At 48.9% G+C, this 1,672-nt stretch overlaps 1 protein-coding gene across 1 annotated transcript; it reads right to left on the bottom strand.

The window, feature by feature from the left end:
- Positions 1-355: 355 nt before the first annotated feature.
- Positions 356-1,406, bottom strand: LOC6050189 (trypsin-1). The gene is made up of 3 exons (XM_001866797.2): positions 1,110-1,406; positions 644-1,049; positions 356-570 (listed from the first exon to the last, which is right to left on the bottom strand). Exons 1-3 carry the CDS (start codon positions 1,322-1,324, stop codon positions 403-405), a joined length of 789 nt encoding a protein of 262 aa, XP_001866832.2. The 5' UTR covers positions 1,325-1,406; the 3' UTR covers positions 356-402.
- Positions 1,407-1,672: the final 266 nt, after the last annotated feature.

Genomic DNA, 1,672 nt, shown 5'->3' on the forward strand with positions numbered 1-1,672 from the left:
GGTACGTTTTTCAAAATCGTACCAAGGGATTTGAACACTTTGTTCGAGGCTCCCATTTTCATGAATGCTTGTTCACAATTTAGGGAACTCTTTTTTCTCCGTGTGCTAGGAGGTCAATTACCGAAAACGAGCACGCACTCGTCAGCTGGGTCAAGGAACGTTCTTCAGCTTTGGAGGAAGGACCTTCGCAGAAATCCGGACGGTCGATACTCCATCACAGGCCTTTCATCTGTTGTGGTAGGTGTTGTATGTAAATATTTGCCGTGTAGGGTGTATCACTTGGTTGTTGGCAACACTGTTTGTATGTATTTTGACAGTGTTGAAGGGTGATACTAAAGATTTGGGAAGAAGGAAGTTAAATTCAAATGGATCTTGTACTTTCTTTATACAGGCTTCCAAAGGTTAAACACGACCATCAAGAACTACTTCATTCATTGTTTCCGCAATCCAGTCGACCGCGCTGGTAACCCTCCCGTACACTCCTGGATAGCCGGCCTCGGCACAACCTCTACCCCAGGACACCACTCCGACCAGGATGCCGTCACAAACCAACGGACCACCGGAATCTCCCTGCAAAAACGGTAATAGAAGAGCAACAATCAAACTCTAATGAATCGCCCAAAGGGCACCCCCACGACCCTACCTGACACGAGTCCTTGCCTCCTTCCTCAAAGCCCGCGCAGATCATACTGCCCCTAACACCTCCATACCCTGCGTACACCTTACTACACCGGTCCTGGTTGTACAACGGAACCGTCGCCGCCCGTAGATCGAGCGATGACTCACTTGCGTTTTTCGTATTACCCCAGCCGGAAACCCGGCACAGTGTTCCGTCCTCGAACGTAGTCTCCGGCGCCGGCAGAGCTACCGGTTGAACCGCCTCACCCAGCTGTAGTGGCCCGGCCAGTTGCAACAGCGAAAAGTCGTAGTCGTTCCACGAGTTCTCCTTCGGATGGAAGTAGATGTCCCGGACCGTGACCAGGACGCCACCGTCGCGAACGTTCGTGGAACCGGCGCGGATCTTCAACGTCGTGGCGTTGGCTATACTTCTGAAAATGAGAGATCAACCATAACTTCAAAACTTCTAAACGTCCGAAAACAACTCTCACTTAGTACAATGGGCCGCCGTCAAGATCCAGTGTTCGTTGAGTACGGAACCGCCGCAAAAGTGACGAAGATTCCGCTGCAGGGACACCTGGTACGGGTACTCGGTGATGTTGACGGGTTGGCCGCCAACGATACGATCGCCGAACTGGCCCGGTTTGGCCCTGGAAGTTTCCGCAGCGCTGGAGCAAGCCATCGCAAGAACTATGACTAAGAACATCGTGTGAGGTGCGAGCGAAGCGATTAGAAAGACTGACTACGGCTGAGTTGAAGTTTTGCGTTTGAGGTGCAAGGTTTTATGGCGGCCCGTGAACAGCGGGAACTTGAACTACGATAATAAATTAGGTTAATGCTTAGTGCTTTGGTGGAATTCCACTGCGTTGGAATGGCATGGATATTGCTTGATTTAGTTGCAATGTTTTCTCAATTTATCATTATTTAGAAACCAATCTTCTGAGCACATCAATCAGCCCAACCGAAGATTTTTAAACTAAAAACTGAAACATATTCATTTTACAAGACATAAAAGAGATTTTCAAAACATTTCCTATAGCTTCGCAAAAAATGG

This window comes from Culex quinquefasciatus, chromosome 2, assembly GCF_015732765.1.
Source record: "Culex quinquefasciatus strain JHB chromosome 2, VPISU_Cqui_1.0_pri_paternal, whole genome shotgun sequence".
Lineage (NCBI taxonomy): Eukaryota > Metazoa > Arthropoda > Insecta > Diptera > Culicidae > Culex > Culex quinquefasciatus.